The 15,683-nt window shown below is 35.7% G+C and overlaps 1 protein-coding gene across 3 annotated transcripts in view; it reads right to left on the reverse strand.

Moving 5' to 3' along the window:
* Positions 1-15,683, reverse strand: part of slc4a3 (solute carrier family 4 member 3) — a 92,017-nt gene that overhangs the window by 13,766 nt on the left and 62,568 nt on the right. For all 3 annotated transcript variants that reach the window (XM_015359277.2, XM_015359278.2, XM_015359279.2), the window contains 10 exons: positions 15,392-15,527; positions 11,374-11,551; positions 10,535-10,634; positions 6,926-7,110; positions 6,271-6,493; positions 5,332-5,544; positions 2,949-3,097; positions 1,961-2,155; positions 1,094-1,306; positions 725-814 (listed from right to left, as the gene is read on the reverse strand). In XM_015359277.2, coding sequence (XP_015214763.2) covers positions 725-814; positions 1,094-1,306; positions 1,961-2,155; positions 2,949-3,097; positions 5,332-5,544; positions 6,271-6,493; positions 6,926-7,110; positions 10,535-10,634; positions 11,374-11,551; positions 15,392-15,527 — 1,682 coding nt within the window. The remainder of the gene's footprint in view (positions 1-724; positions 815-1,093; positions 1,307-1,960; positions 2,156-2,948; positions 3,098-5,331; positions 5,545-6,270; positions 6,494-6,925; positions 7,111-10,534; positions 10,635-11,373; positions 11,552-15,391; positions 15,528-15,683) is intronic.

The raw sequence follows: 15,683 nt of genomic DNA on the forward strand, positions 1-15,683 counted from the left end.
TAAGGCTTAGATACAAGTGAAGAAGCAGATGCTTGGTCATGAACTATGACAGAAGTTGGACAGAATCCCACAAGACAGCATCTGCAACCTGGTGCAAAGCATACATTGTAGATGTATAGCTTGTATCACTTCCAATAGCCGTCACATACAGTATGCTACAATCCTGGGATTTTCACAGTAGACCCTCTGTTGATTAACCCAGTTGATGATAAATATACCAATTATGTTAAGTCTGTTCAATAAAATATCAGTGAACCATCAACAAAGAGATATCTCATTTTATGTGAGTTTATTATAGGTTAAAATGATATGTTTCTTTGATGTTCAGTTTACATAACACGCTAAGTGCAGAAATTTTCCATACATTTCATCATTTAAAACCTGGCAACTTTTTAACCTTAAGTTCTAAAGAGATATTATATCTTCTCGTCCTTACTAGGTAAATAACTTCAAAAACATACCATTCCAGTAAGATTTTTTAATTTGTAATTTTGAGCAAAGATTAAGAGCAAATGAATAGTTCTGACATTAAAAAGGTAAAAAGTGTTTTTAAGAAACAATTTTGGGGTATAATGGTGTATGAAAATGTAAATGGAACCATATATAGTTTCAGATTCTTAAAGATAACACTCCCCAAGTTTGGGGATGCTTGGGGTGTGTTAAAATATTTTCATTCTATTTTGAATTGTCTCATTTATTCATTTTGTTCTTCTTCCAATATTACCTGTGTGTAAGTGTCTGTGATGGAGTAGTCCACACACACCGTCAGAAGAATTGAAATCGGTATTCCAAAGTCTCCAATTATTCTTCTAGCCTTAAAAATACATTAAGGTTTAGTTATGCCACAAAATAATATTATTGCAACAATAAAAGGCAAAATTCAGTTCCTGAAATAGTGAAAAAGATATGGGAAAAATGTATACACATTTCGTTGATAGATCGCAGTACAAAAAGTGAACTGTACTGATTTGAAAATGAATACCAAAACAGCACTGTAAACCCAGTACACATTCAATCCCATTGGAAAGCATTGGACACAGTATCTGACTAACACATTTCTCTTTTAGGCACTGCGAAAGAAAATATTTCATACCTTTCCTCCCAGGAACCTGCTGTTTCTGAACTTCCTGAGGAAAAAGGCAATGAAGAATGTACCCAGCATGAGTATCAAGGACAGCAGGGCTGTGTTTGGCTGCATGACTACTGGGGACTCTGTGGTCCCTGCCACTTGAGACAGGTCGATGGACCCTAGGGCAGGCTGAGAGTTTGGAGGGTAGGTCTTCAACAAGGGATGCTCGCTGAACACCTGAAATCAAAACCCTTTAACAGTACATTCAACATACTGGGTCGATTACAGTAGGTTCTCCTTACATTCAGACAAATAACACTCTAAAGACTTCACACAAAAAGTGTTAGCTTTAGTAATTAATAATTAGGACAGATGCAGCCTAATGTGTACAGTAAATAAAGTACTTCTGGAGTCACCAATAAGCTGGAATCTAATTAAACTGCCCTTGGGGTTAACTAAAGTAGTTTCAATTTCTAAATATTCCAAATAAATACGTATTCAATTTCTTAAGATCAAATTTAAAAATAATTTCTAAACATTTGCAATGGGAATGCACAGTGTTCAGCAAATTGATTAGGATTTACACAAATTTTACTAGAATGTTTAGAAATACATGAAAATTTCACCCCCCGGTAATTTTAAAATAATGTTCACCCAAAAACATTTACATAAAATCCTATAAACTACAATGACAAGGTTCCCACTGAAGAATGGATTAGACACTGTGGTTATTCTTCATCTCTCTAGCTTTATTATGAAAGGTACAATTTAATTTCTTAAATGTTCAGCTGACATGAAGTGAATACCAGATGGAATGACTGCAGAAACTAACAGTCTACTGAGGTTTACAGGAGAAAATTGTATAAACATCCATTGTTCCAGAAGATTTACCTTAAAAAGCTTGTAGAAAGTCTCATAAATGAAAATGAGGGAGATGAGGAAGGCAAAGATCTCCTGAGTGAAAGGGGAGATGTACCGCACCAGGAAACTGCCCTCTGCTGCCACAATGACAAACACAATGAAGACCAACCAGAAGCCGATCCACACCCGGCCCGTCAAGTACTCAAAATTCTGGGCCTGACAGAACTGAGACACAGAGGAGCAGGAGCCAGAGTAAGGGTAGAGAGTCATCACAGTGTATTTGTACATAAGGCTGTATTTTACCAGGTTTTTATAGCAGTACATGATATTGTATGTTGATTTTTAGTCTACATCCGCCGAGAGTTCACCGCCACTGCCTAAAGGATTTGGGCTACAAATGTAGCTATGGTTCCCCTTTTTCATTTTTTTCATTTTTTTCATTCTTAATTTCTGAATCAGATTGTATTAACTTTTAATTCTATGGGATGTCAATACAATAAGAAGAAAAACAAAAACTTGAAAAAAAGTAAAACCCAAATTATTTGCCAGCTGTACTTTATAACTTTACTCACAAAACAAATCTTCCACTTTGACACAGATCAGACCAGTAATTTAATTTCTAAACAAATTCCATTTTTATCAGTTGAGGTCTTTAATAATCTGGGCACTGATAGAGCACTTTACCAAGAAAAAGACATGGAGTATCCATATGCACAGAAAAGTATTTTAGCTCCAGTTTAATATAAAAAACAGAATACCAACTGCTGTAATTTTCACAGTTATATCCCTTAAGTCTTTTAGTTTGAGACAAATACAAGTTTTTTAACCTTCATTTTTTTTGCTAATTTAATCAATCATAGAGAACTGATTGTCTACATAATTGGTAAATACAGGAGATGATATTATAAGAATTAACTAAAAAGAAGAAACAGAAGTACTGAAGTAATTCATAACATCTTTCTTAAACGTTCACATTGAGCGTCACTGTAATACAGATAAAAATCTAGCTCTGCCTTACCTTATAGAAAGCCTCCTCAAATACCAAAAGTGGTCCTGAGAAGCCAATAATAAGAAGAGGCTGTCCAGCCAAAAGCGAGAACACGACACCAAGAGCAGAGGTGGAGATAATCAGTTCAGAAACTCCCATCAATCCATCAGTTTTCTCTCCTAGGCAACATAAAAAAACATGGGGTAAACCTACAACCAACAGTGTTGAAGATTATCATTGAAGCACTGCACTGAAACAGACACAGTCACTGCAAGAATTCAGAAAGTGCTAGCATCAGAGACCATACTTCCCAATATATTAATTTGATCAAAGACAGCCAATGTATTCAAGGTTTCATATAATAAAGCAAAATGGTTGTCTAATTTTTAATACTCTTATGTTTTAGGCATGATGACGGTGTTCACAGTTTTCTAACATTGCTGACCAATGTAACCTCAATGATCTTGGGAGTACTCTTGCATTTGACTACAATGTGAAGATCAACAGAGGGAACAAGCTGGGATTTCAAAGGCACGTCTTTGCATGAAAGCAATGGGAAAAAAATGGCCACCACAAGACCTGTGCATGTCCTTCAAACTTCTCCTCCAAATTCTGAATAAAAAGTTCAGCCATTGAGCCACCTTTGGGGTCACTGGAATTGTACCTAGTGGTACAAAGCTGTCTTGCAAAAGAAGTTATGTCTATTTCTTCATAGAGCTGATATAGTTGATGCGAAGCAGAGGTAGTAAGTAGCCATGCCCAGAAATGATGTCAGTTGGCACAGTGACTGAAGTGCAGGATAGGTCTGCATGGCATCAACGTGGGAGAGAATAGGGGCATAGAAATTATGCTGTAGTTTGGTTTGGTATGACCTTGTAATTTGAATAATTGGTCAGTGGAAAGAGATTTAAAAATAATATAGCCATTATTAACAAAATTTGAAAATCTATCCACTTCACAACAAATCTGCAATACTTGAGTTACATGTGTGAATGGTTTGAGAAGGTAAGATTTTCATGTGTCCATTTTGTGATTACAAATCCTGTTTTGACATAAAGTTGACCAGCCCAAAAAGTAAGTAATCAGTATCACCAGCACTTCAGCATTTTCGTATTAACACCAACTCAAGATTGCAATGGCAGTTTTTTTTAATGTCCAAGTCACAGTACAGGAGTTCTCGTTTTACAAGTAGGTTGAGGTCTAAAAAGGTCTCATATGACTAAAATATATAAATTAAAAACTAATTATCCAAATAGGAGAAACTGAGGGTTAGACTGTTGTTAGTGATAGAGGTTGCATAGTATGGGTGGCGACGTTTTATTTACAAATAAAACATTTCCATTGAATTATAGCCTGATTTTTCTTTTTTAAAGTCTGTAGTATGACAGCAATCTTTTCTAACGTTTGTTTGTACAAAATATTTTTGTTTAACTTCAAGATGATTTTGTTGCTTCATTTGGAAAATTATTTTTTTTACAATGTTTTTCTTGGTCTTTGATGTGGGTGTTGGGGGTTGTATTCAATCTATCCATTTTAGAACTGTTTCTTCCAATTCAGGGTTGGGGGGGAAGCCAGAGTCTATGTTGGGAAGCAACAGATGCAAGACAGGGTACACCCTGGACTGGATGCCGGTCCATCGCATTGCAGACACACAAACACAAAGGCTGACGTGCACACACTCTCACCTAGAAGCAATTTTCCCAGAAGCCAATTAACCTACTAATATGTTTTTGGACTGTGGGAGGAAACCAGGGCACTTTGGAAGCAAGGGGAGAACATACAGTACAAACTTCACACAGACAGCACCTTAGGTACTGATGTGAACTTTGGGCCCCAGCTTTGCAAGACAGCAATGCAAACCACTGCGCCACCATGCTGCTTGGGAGTTGTGTTAATCTGGCTCATTGTGACATTTGTATCTTGCTATTTTGTACATAAACTAGACGTAAACTGTGGTTTGTTTACATTCCTAATGCAAATTTGTTCCTCATTATACAATACTTTCATTGTGTAACACACAGGGTAAAATGTTGATTTAAGATTATTGAATTTTGCTCACTCCCTCCTATTCCTCTCATTAGACTACTTCTTTTTAATTACATTATGATACTTACAGTATTTATTTTTTTAGCTTCTAGTAATGTTCTCTTTTACTTTTGTAATGATGGGGAGTAATGTGAGATTTTGCCAGGCACATAGGTTCTTGAGTGAAATCTCAGCAAAAAGACTCAAACATGACTTTGCCTCCAGTTTACATGGTATGTTTTATGTGTGAGAAAGTGTTTGACCCTGTCGTTTAGCCACACAGTCTAAATGCAGCCCGAATCCTTTAGCAGGAGGAGAGTGAGTGCTATATGTAAGTCCATATTGTGGAGGAGATTTTCAAGTGCACTTAAACTTGAGGATGACTCACCAAGCAGCCCTCCAAAAGTTATGGTTGGAGACAGGGCAGCAAAGTAGATGAAAACAATAGCAGCCAAACACTGCGTGTGCATGGCATCTCGGATGTCACTCAGATAGCGGGGATATCGCCTGCGGATGTCATGGACCAGCCCCCCAAATGGGATGCCAGAGCGCTTCAGAGGGTCATCGTCAATCTCTTCCGGTCGCTCTTCCACACTCACCTCTGAAATACAAAAACACTCTTTCATACTTTAGACTCTCCCTAAAAGTCCTGACACACACACCAGTACATTCCCTTAAGTTAAGCCACTCAGCCTCAGAAAAACTATCATTTCCTGACTCCTCCAATTGCCAGTCATGTACTTTTTAAAATGAAGTTCACATTTAGAGAAAATATCCCCATTTCCCACACAACATTAATTCAGTCAATTTCAACAAATAACTTGCACACACCTGAATTTCTCCCCATATTATCCATATTAGATTGAAAAAAAACAAAGTAATGAAAGTGCTTTTGGAAGGGGAATTAATGAACGGAAATGTAAGGTGTAGCTAGATGATGCAGTTATGGGAAAGGAAAATGTGTAGAATTTATTTAAAAAATCATGAACCTGTACAGTGTCTTTAACCACATTGTACTAGTTGCTTTCAAAAATAGGAAAAACAAACATAAAATGTAAGTGTCCTCCTACCAAAATCCCCCTCCACACCTGTATTTCCCATCATTGTTCCTAGTTAAAATAAAATTAGACAGGTATGATAGAAGAATTGTGCAATTTGATGTGTCCAGTATTTGTGAGAATGGAAGTTAGCCTTGATTTGTGTCCAAACCTTTTTCATGCCCACAAAAGTCCCTTTTGGCTGCTTAGAGAAACCTTAAAAGATGCATAGAATCAGGAAAAAAAATGTTTCCAACATATCTGAAGCACATGGTGAGTTGCTAGCTTACCTTTCGTCTCAGGGACAATCCCAGCCCCCATGTTCATAGACTTCTTCCTTTCTCTCTCCTTCCTCTTTCTCAGCATTTCTTTCTGGAAGGATGCCACAGACTTGAGCAGGTCTTTCCCCTCCACCTCAGATGGAGGAATCACTATGCTACAATCCAAGAATTCATTGATGCCATTTAAAAGATCCTGGCGGTCATCTGCACAGTAAGCAGCCTCATGAAAATGCTGTGAAAGGAAATAGGCAAGCAGTCAAAGACTCAAGGCGACCATTTACAAAGACGAGGTTTTTCCCCCCAGTAGTGTATTTTAAAATTCAAAACAAATATTTCACAAAACCACAATTTGCAAAAATTGGTGAGAACAATGTACCAAGACAAAGGTTATTAACTAGATATTATTATTCAGATTTTTGAATATTCAATTAAATACACTTAAAGCTTTTATTACTAATATATATATATCAATTGTAATTACTGTGTCTACTTATTAGACATACATGTTCTAGATAATGTCATAAACTTATGGATTACAACAAAGGAAAACTAGTTTTCTGTTTTAGCTTTTTTGATGGTACATCTAAGATGAGGTAAGAATCTGGAATTTGGCAAAAATCTTTTTACTTTTATTTTATAAAGGAAGAAGGGAAAAGAAGAGTACCTTGTCTGACATAAGAGTAGAGATGGAGCGCCCAATTTCATGGTAGTCTATGTTAGATTGACTTGGTCCCAGCAGCACGAAGATAAAACGGACAGGAACAGGTACCTCCAGGACAGACTCAAGAAAAACTGCCTCATTCAGCCGCACAAATGCCATAGCTGGTTGCTCTAAAAACTCAACACAACCTGCAACAAAATTCAATACAAGCTTCAGTCTCACCTAAGGCTGCCTATCTCAAATCAATCTCTAAATGAGGGCTATACAGTGTTTCTTGCTGATGAACATACTGTAAGTATACGGTAACAACCATGACCCCCCTAGCAGCAGGAGATGGGACTATAGCCTGAGGCTCCTCCTAAACTGTGGAGTTAATTACCAGAAAAGCATGAGGGAGCCTAATATGTAATATGTCCTTGATTCATGTTCAGTTCTGCTCCTGCTGCATTTTCTGTGAAGGATGTTAATGCTCCTTCTGTGCAGTTTTTTTAGACACTGTGTGAAGTGTGTATTTGAAGATAAGCCCTCTCGCTAGGTCACTTTGGGTCCTATGAAGTGTGAAAGGACACAGTCTGAGAGAGGACTATAGGCAGCCTGGTAGCTTAATGTTCATGATATCATGATGTTATCATTAAATTCTTATTCAGTCTTTGCAGCCTGATCACATGAAAATGTCATGTGAGCTTCCACAATACAATTTAACATTTAGGAAGCTCAAGAGTATTCTAAGTTTCAGTGAGTTAATTTAAGGTATGAAAATGTGTTTTTTTTTGTCATGTTTAGGTTTCACTTGATTTTTCAGTGAATACCCTTAGGTATATATTCCTAAATGGTAAATGTAAAAATGATTTAAAAAGAATCAAGATACAAATGTAATTCTAAAATTAAATTCACAAAGTTCTTAATCAAAATTTTGTCACAGACTGTAAAGAATATGATTTGTACTTGGATATAAAAGGTTTTGTGTTATTAGTCTGTGTAAAAATGAATTACGTTTAATGGAGGAAGTAATTGCATTACACATACAGTATGTACACAATAATTTATGACTGTTTAGTATTTCAAGTGATGTAATTAAAACAAGCTACATTGTGGTGGAGCATACAAATAAACTACAATGAATATACATGGTATTCAGGCGGGTAAAGATTTTAGAAACAGATTTTTAATATTATTATAAAATCAACAAGGGTTATTAGGGAATGTGATTAGCTAGTTTAATGGTAGTTGGACACATTTTATATTTTAGTTTATGTAATTTAGTCTTAAGTATCTGAAATAACATTTTCTGAAATTAATGTTTTTCAAGTCAACTTTAAAAAAATAAAACAAGTATTATACAGTAGCTTGCAATATTACATATGCAATACTGTACATATTCTAGCTAATGCATTAGTGATCAACTGTCTTTCAGACACCTGGGTCAATGCCTATTTCCAACTGTAAGTAATATTGCTGCAGCTTTTAATCTTTATTTAATTTGCACCTGAATGCTTTAGAAAAGAGTTAATAGATTATGGACAAACTAATATTGTGTGTACATTACAGTAGGTTTAGATTAAAATGTACATTTAAGTATCTGGATCTAATATTGAATGAACTGTAAACAATTTTCAGCCTGGAAAAGGAAAAACAAAGAGAAATAGATACCAAAGAACCACTGTTTTGCCAGGATTACAAGACAAGACTGACAGAGGCAGAAAAGGAGAACTAACACAAAGAAAGAGGATAAGAAATCTGACCATTAACCATCTATAAGAAGGGACCATTGTCAATGCAGACAAAGGAATTGGGCCTAGACAACAATACAATAATCTTCAGCATTCATCTTATAAAATAAAGAAATAATGATAATTAACCATTCATCTTATAAAATAAAGAAATAATGATAATTAACAACTTGCTTGTGTTTTAACTTAAACCTACGGAATATTCCCATTGCGCAAACAGTGTAACTATTTAACTAAGTTTAAATAGTATTCAAATAAAAAGAACTCTACTTCTTGCACTGTTGTGACCTCTCTTTTTTGATTCAAGTACAGTACACATGGACAATTTTGATTAAACTAGATGTGGACAGTTAGAAATTATTTTAATATTTATTAATTGAATTCCTAAAGGAAAGCCTAAACCTTGCAAAGGAAATAGCATTCCGTTCCCATCCTGGAAAATGTATTGTTTTGGTATTTTATAATATTTTTTTAACACATTTATAATTGTAAACTTTGCAAAGACCAATAATATGATTATGGGTAAGGAAAACTTTACTGTCTCTAAAGATGTCATGAGACATTGTACATGCAAGAGTGAGACAAGAGTGCCACTGAGACATAAGACCCACCCTGCAGAAAGTTATTCGACATTTGTAGTATAGGTAACCACCAGGTGGAGCTGTAAAGCTGGGATTTGGTTTTTGCAAAAAAAAAGTGAGGTGAGCATAAATGTGTACCTCCTTTTCCTTCTGAACCCATATAAGCACTTTTACAGTAAGTGATACAATAAACAGTTATTGTATTCAAGCCCACAGAAAAGCAACCAGATGTATTCTAGGGGTTAAGGAAATGTCCTACAGTGACAGGCTGAAGAACTCAACAAATTTTAGTCATGAACAGAGATCATTTCAGTGGGACCTCATACAAGTACTGAAAATCCTCAAAGGGTTTATAGTCTATACACTATAAGGAATTCTTCAGACTGAACAGTGCAACATGAACCAGAAGGGACTAGTGGAAACTATGTGAAAGTGTATTTACAAATGTGAACAGAAGGTACTTCTATATCCAAAGGTTTGTGGGAGTATGGAACAAGTACCCAGCCACAAGGTTGAAGCTGGTACCTGGATTTCCTTCGTGAAATGGCTGGATGAGATCCTTGCGTCAATATGGGACTAACTGCCGCCAATGGCCCAGAAGGGTCAAATTACCTCCATTCATTTTTAACCTTATAAGATCACTTAATCAGCCATATACAATTTATTGTATTAGGAATTTGTGCTTTCACACACCCCAACTTGCTCTCCATGAGACACACAGACAAGGAGAGAAGCTTGGGATCAGAGCACAGGGACAGCCATTTATACGGTGCCCCTGGGGTCAAGAGCCTTGCTCAGGGGCCCAACGGAGTAGGATTATTCTGCTGTCCGCGGATACGAAACGGCAACCTTCCAGCCACAGCCACAGAGCCACCGCACCGCATACAGTTAAAATGTATTGTGTACATGTGTACTGCAGAAATTGGTTGAGTAAGAGCAGCAATGGGAACAGATTAAGAATTAATTTTGTTTAAAGAGACAGTCTTTTCTACAGTTAGGGATAACAGGATAGTCAGAGTACTGAAGATGTCTACTGTATGATACAACAGGTTTTTTTACTTTAAAACGTAAGTCCAGAGCAAGGGTGAGGTAGAGGGGCCCTCACTCTAGAAATACCATGTATGTGGTGATGGAAAGAGTCTATCTATCAAATTATACAAAAACATCTTTCATCATGCTCTCATATACTTAAGAAAAAAGAAAAATATACAAAGTACAGTCATTTAATATGACCAAGAGCCATTATTGAAATTTCATCCATTTTAATTTAGTTGCTTCTGTTATGGAAAGTTGCAGCTTACCTACTAAAACCACAGTAGCTTCAGCATCCTCTGGTATCTTTTCCAGAAGCTTTATGCATTTGTTCCGATGTAAATCAGAGCCATGATGATGAAGTGATTTCTTTGATGTAAAAAAAAACAACAAAAACAATCCAATAAAACATGAGTTTCCAATTCTGCAATGTCTGAGTGAAAGGAAAATGTGAATAATTATTTTACCAAAACAGCTTTTGTTTTTGAGGTCCTATTGAATTTAGCAGCTCAATCTTTAGCGAGCCGCATATCAAATGAAGCCATTGAAAGAGAGAGATGCTTCAGTTCAGCAAAATAGAGCACACAGTGAATTAAAAACTAAAAATGATTTAGAAAAGAGGGTGTTATAGACAACATTACACACCTCCGAAAACAATAAGAATTACAAAAAGTCTGATTTATTGTTAAATCTTATTTAACTTTTAAGAAATTAAGTTTCTCATGCCTGTTCCAGTTGTCTTTAATCTGAATTGGGAACAAAATGACTAAAATAACTAAAATTACGTTCATTATTCAAGTAAATATTAACTACATTAATGAACTACATGTTTTCTTATTCAAAGTATTGACAACATTTTTTAAGTTAATTATATGTAACCAAGCTATGAAGATACCATGTACCTCAACAAGATCAAAAGCATCCTAATTTTACAAAGACTTAGTTTTTTTAGCTATCTGAATTAGGAACCCACTGTAAATGCTAATTTAAAAAATAATTTAGTTCATGCAGCAAGACAGCAAGTGATTCAGTTCTTTCTCAAACATTTTACCTCTTTTAGATTTTCAGAAAGAAAATTCATTAAACTAGCGAACACATAAAGGGGTACCTCTTTTTCAGATTCTTGAGATTTGGCATCATGTAGTTCAATTCTGTCCTCCCCCACCAGGGGCTGACAGGTTTCAGGAGTGTGGTTGTGGTTGTGATGAAAGCTGGCTTGAGCAGAGGTCATGCTGGTGCTTGAGTGATTCCTTGGGAAGAACCCATCCTTATCATCATTGGGGTGACTGAAACATTTAAACATTGGTTGATGACAGAAGTAGTTTATCCACCCACCAAATCATTTACTACTAAATTAAGATGATAATAAAGATGTAAAGCTGCCCAAACAGTGAAATGCAAAAAAAAAAAATCATTGACCTCCAATATGTCATAAAGCAACAGAACACCAGTGTCTAAAATTACACTGATAAAAATAGGATCCCATTTATTTTGTTGCATTTGGGGTGCAGAGAGAGAGAGATTTAACTGCAGGTTGTATCACATTTATGTAGAAGGCAGCTTATCTATTTTTTGGTCTCTGTAGGCACTATTTAAGAGTTTCATACTTAGAAGACGTCTGGGGGGTTTTCTGGGTGATTAGATATATACTTTATTGATCCCGTGAGGGAAATTGCAGTGCAACAGCAGCTTAACACAGACAACACAGCCACAATGTAACAAATTATACAATAGATACAATATAATCAGTACAGTGAGGGGTGCACTAAAAGAGTTACTCACAGTCCAGAACACACAAAGAACAAACTAGAACTGAATTTCTACAAGCTTGTCATAGAGGGGATGGGAGACGTTGTCCATGATGGCCTCTAGTTTGGACACCAATCTCCTCTCAGCCACTACCTCCAAGGGGTCCAGGTCAGACCCAATGACAGAGCTTGCTCTCCTGAGGAGCTTGTTCAGCCTTTTTAGAATCCACTGCTCTAATCACAGAGCCCCAGCATACCACAACGTAGAAAATGGTGCTCGCCACCACCAACTGATAGAACATACTGTATGTAGCATCTTACTACATACATTGAAGGACCTGAGCCTCCTCAAGAAGTAGAGTCGGCTCTGTCCCTTCTTATAGATGGCCTCGATGTCCTTAGACCATTCCAGTCTATCATCGATGTGCACTCCCAGGTACTTGTGCGAGTCCACCATCTCCACGCCATTCCCATGGATGTAGACAGGAGTAGGTTTGACCTTTTTCCTCCTGAAATCTACCACCAGTTCCTTTGTCTTTGTTACATTCAGTTTCAAGTGGTTCTCCCCACTTTAGAATGTTAGGCCTCTGAAATGTGTTGTTTGTAAATACTGTATGTGTAACTTGTGTGTTGTATGCTTTGTTTGTATCTTGTCATTATAATAAATATTTGTTTAACCAAGTGTGCCTGCATTATTACTCTTTTCACCAAAGCTGTGCCAGAAAACCAAGAATTCACATGCTTCTAATTATACCAACTGCTCGGGTACAGTACATTCTGTAGGAATCATACACAAGTTGGAGGTTATGAATAATTATTTTACTTACTGATTTAACACTCGATCAATCCCTGATTTTCACCAGTTTCGTAACTCCCATTGTAAAACTATTGAATAAGTACATTTATTTCTATGAAAACCATGGTGAACTATATACTTACTTTAATGTAAGGAAGATTTTATGAAAAAAAGCAAATCATTCATATAATTTATCAATAATTTATGTAATTGTAAAAGCAACAACAGAATTATTCAGTTTTAGCAGCTTCTCTGTTTATTTGTATGGTAATCACTTTTCCCCAGGTTGAAAACAAAATATCTGTATTTTGTGCTACCCCTTTTCATTCCTGCTGACAGTTTTTCCACTCTCTTCTCTTTTTCTCATGCAATGTTATCTCTTTCCAGAAAACAGAAAAAAATTAGCTGATTTTTTTTTTAAAGACAGGCCTGAAATTTGGTATTATACTGGCAAAAACTGCATGATCACCTGAGTAAAAACACATCAGTTTGAAACAAGAAGCTGTTGATCATACAAACCTTGCCATCTGCTCTGTCATATTGATGTAAAAATATCACTGCCAATACATGACAGTCAATCTGCCTTTATCTGTCTGGATACTGCATTATAGTGACTCAATAACGGTATTTAACTGTTGAATAATTTAACAGTATAACAAATGAAGTACATATCATCTGTTTTTTCATCACTTTTTTAATTACAATATTTTCCAGGTGATTCGCCATTTCTGTAAGCCATTTTATTAATGAAAACAGCTTCAGAGTTGATTATTTTGGAGATACAAAGGAAAATCACATTTACAGTGCTTTTTGTGTTTCTTGAAAAAAACAGATATACTTGTCAATTTATCATCTTGAAAAGTTAGGTAATTAAGAAAAAATCTAAGAAACCTATTAAATGCGTATTAAAAATAAAATTACAAGTGAAAATCAGGAAGATGTACAGGTAGAAGGAAAAAAGTATTCCTTCGAATGCTTGACACTGTCACTCTCATGTCAAGATAAGTCAAGTGACCACTCTTATTTTCAGCAACAAGAATGCGATGAAAGACAAAGTCTTTAGACCAGAATTCTTTTGAACATAAAAAACATTGGCAAATTTATAATATAAAAATTAGCTGATCAGTGTACTGTACTATCAGTTTTAGTAAACATCAAACTGTAATCTTATCATAGCCGATAACTTACAAGCTTGGACATTTTAGTTATTATTAACTGGTTGTGTGGCTGTGGTGTAGTAAAGTTCTTAGGAGGTCAATGTAAATGCATGTGTCTGTACATAACAAATGTTTATTTATTGAGAATGGCATTAAATGACTTAATAGAACAAAGCTAAATGTTTTCTCAAAAAAGCAAAGCAGTACATATCAAAATTCACTATTCAAAAGACCCACAGAAGCAAGTATTATGATGAGGTCCCGAATTGAACCCAGGGCACTTGTCTTCCTCCTGAAAGTTTATCAACTGCAGTAAAAAAATAGCCTTCACAAAGAACTCCAGTACTGACAAATGTGTCCAATAATGTCCTGACTTTCTAAGAACAGGACTTATTTTCTTTTCATTTTTCTCATCGAACAAAAAAAACTGGTATCAAAAACAATTTTATGTTCTGCCATACTGTATTTAATATCCATTTTGAAAACTGCTTCAGCAATTAAGCATTATGTTTCTTTTATTACTGATTACTGGTTAGAGTGTGGAGAAATAGCTAACGTTATTCCTAAAGAAGAGTTTGTGCTTTCAAGTTCCAAATGGGGACACTACTACTGCAAGACTGAACAAGTTATAATCCAAAAAAGTGATCCAGCAAACCCAGTTTTTATAAATTAGTCTCTAAGTTCATACAGTATGTACAAAAAAAAGTTAATTGTAACAAATTGGCAGTTAGATATCTGCAATATCAGATTAGTGCAAATCACTACTTTTGGACTGACAAACCCAAACAGAAACATGGTAATGGTTCATGATTATTTCCATTCAAGTGATTTGTGGGCCAAAACAATCCAAGTACAAATAGAATAGAATCTATTTAATTTTGTTTCTAATATTGATCTACATAAATCAATAACAGACTACACTGTATAAAGTATAGTATACTTTGGATGTCACTTAAACAGCAACAGAGGAACTGCAAAAAGACACTGATTATTGCAAAGTGTCCATGTACTGTAGGTAGAAGGAATTTGTTCATAATGTATAAGTCATTGTGAACTACAAGAAGCTACACATGAAAGAGAATAGTTTGTTGATTCTTCAATGTCCACCATGATGCCGGGAAGCAATAAATAGCTTTTGTTCTTTAAAAAAGTGAACCAAATGATTGGGTATACGGAATAAAAGTGAGAAATGAGAAAAGGGTAGGCATGGTCAAGCTTTATAATATCAGAAAAGGGATACTGCAGCCTAGAAAGAGATCAAAGCAGAACAAAATGAATGTTTCAAGGTCTCAGAAGATTGTCATATACTGCACAGTACAGATGGGGCAAAGAATTTAACTATCTTCAATTTAGAACAAAGGAGATTGGGAGAAGATTTGATCAAAGTATAATGCCAAATGATCAAGATTGGTCTGTGTTCTTTACCTGTGTTTAAGAAGTAGAGCCCTCAGGACATTGGCTCTGTCCTCTGCTTTGATCTGATCGGAGATGATCATTGTTTCCACTACAAGATGAGCAATACCCGGCAATGTTGTCTGTTCAAGGTCAAGCAGGACAGCCCCTGGATAAATGAAACAAAAAAACAAACACATTTATAGGTCATGAAAGTAACTTTCATTCTTTTGTTATGGTTTTTGTAAGTGAATATTAAAATGTCTTTAAAAATATACAGTATATACAATGATTAATATCTGGCTAGGATAAATGTTTGAAATTC

This window comes from Lepisosteus oculatus, chromosome 12 (genome assembly GCF_040954835.1).
Source record: "Lepisosteus oculatus isolate fLepOcu1 chromosome 12, fLepOcu1.hap2, whole genome shotgun sequence".
NCBI lineage: Eukaryota > Metazoa > Chordata > Actinopteri > Semionotiformes > Lepisosteidae > Lepisosteus > Lepisosteus oculatus.